This window comes from Triticum aestivum, chromosome 6B (genome assembly GCF_018294505.1).
Source record: "Triticum aestivum cultivar Chinese Spring chromosome 6B, IWGSC CS RefSeq v2.1, whole genome shotgun sequence".
Lineage (NCBI taxonomy): Eukaryota > Viridiplantae > Streptophyta > Magnoliopsida > Poales > Poaceae > Triticum > Triticum aestivum.
The window spans coordinates 627,825,985-627,826,885 of NC_057810.1; the positions used below are offsets into that span (position 1 = coordinate 627,825,985).

The following is a 901-nucleotide window of genomic DNA, read 5'->3' on the forward strand; positions in this document are numbered from 1 at the left end:
AAGAAAAAAGAAAGAGAAAATGAAAACGTGAAGCTAAAGACTGGTTCCACAGCTGCAGCAAGCTGCGCCGCCCTCTCCTTCCCGGCAAAGCAACGCGGCCAATCAGACGCCCACGAAACCTTCACCGCTTGCGTTTGCGTACACGACCGAGAGTAAAATAACCACACATCGCCATCGCACATGCCACAGCAATCCACAAGCACAAGCCAAGCGCGAGGGGCTCTATATAAGGAGCAGCCGAGCAGGCAAAGGCCACCATCCAGATCGAATCATCGATACACAATCACAGCCTCATCATCAGCCACAAGGGACCCGTACGCATCTCGTTTGCCAGCCTCTTTGGTTGACTGGTTGATCGATCGACCCCTCGCCGCCGGTGACCATGATGGAGGTGGCCCTCATCTCGCCGGAGCTCCGCGACGTGCTGATCAAGGTGGCCGTGTTCCTGCTCGTGCAGGGGCTGGTGTACCTCATCCTCACCAACTCCTCCGACGTCTTCTCCAAGAACAAGAGGCTCAGGTCCCTCAGCTTCCGGCCCATGCGGTCCATGAGCGTGCGGCGTGTCCTGGCGCCGCTCTCCGACGTCCCCGTCGGCACCGACGACGACTCGCCCTCGCCTTCGCTGTCTTCGTATTCTTCGTGGTCGTGGCGCCGGTGGGGTAGCCGCAAAGAGGATTGAGCAGCTTGGAGGCTGGAGCGGTTGCTTAGTTCTGACGCCAGATGGGTAGCTATAGTACTAGCGAGCTTGGTAATTCTGAACTGTCCTGGGTTTGTTATCGTGGTTTGACCGTTTGAGATTTGAGAATGGTATTTGTTAAACTCTCATGTAAATCAGGTTATCTGGGGCCTTGTAGATATGTTCATTGATTTGAATGGGGATGATGAATTATTTGATTCTTTA

The 901-nt window shown here is 54.5% G+C and overlaps 1 protein-coding gene across 1 annotated transcript; it reads left to right on the top strand.

Annotated features, from left to right (window-relative positions):
* The first annotated feature begins 239 nt into the window (after positions 1-239).
* LOC123134606 (uncharacterized) lies at positions 240-901 on the top strand. Its single transcript, XM_044553825.1, has one exon. It carries the CDS (start codon positions 383-385, stop codon positions 677-679), a length of 297 nt encoding a protein of 98 aa, XP_044409760.1. The 5' UTR covers positions 240-382; the 3' UTR covers positions 680-901.

Bases quoted from the DNA above. Each gene is read 5' to 3' on its own strand.
- LOC123134606 (XM_044553825.1), top strand. From the start codon at position 383: ATGATGGAGGTGGCCCTCATCTCGCCGGAGCTCCGCGACGTGCTGATC.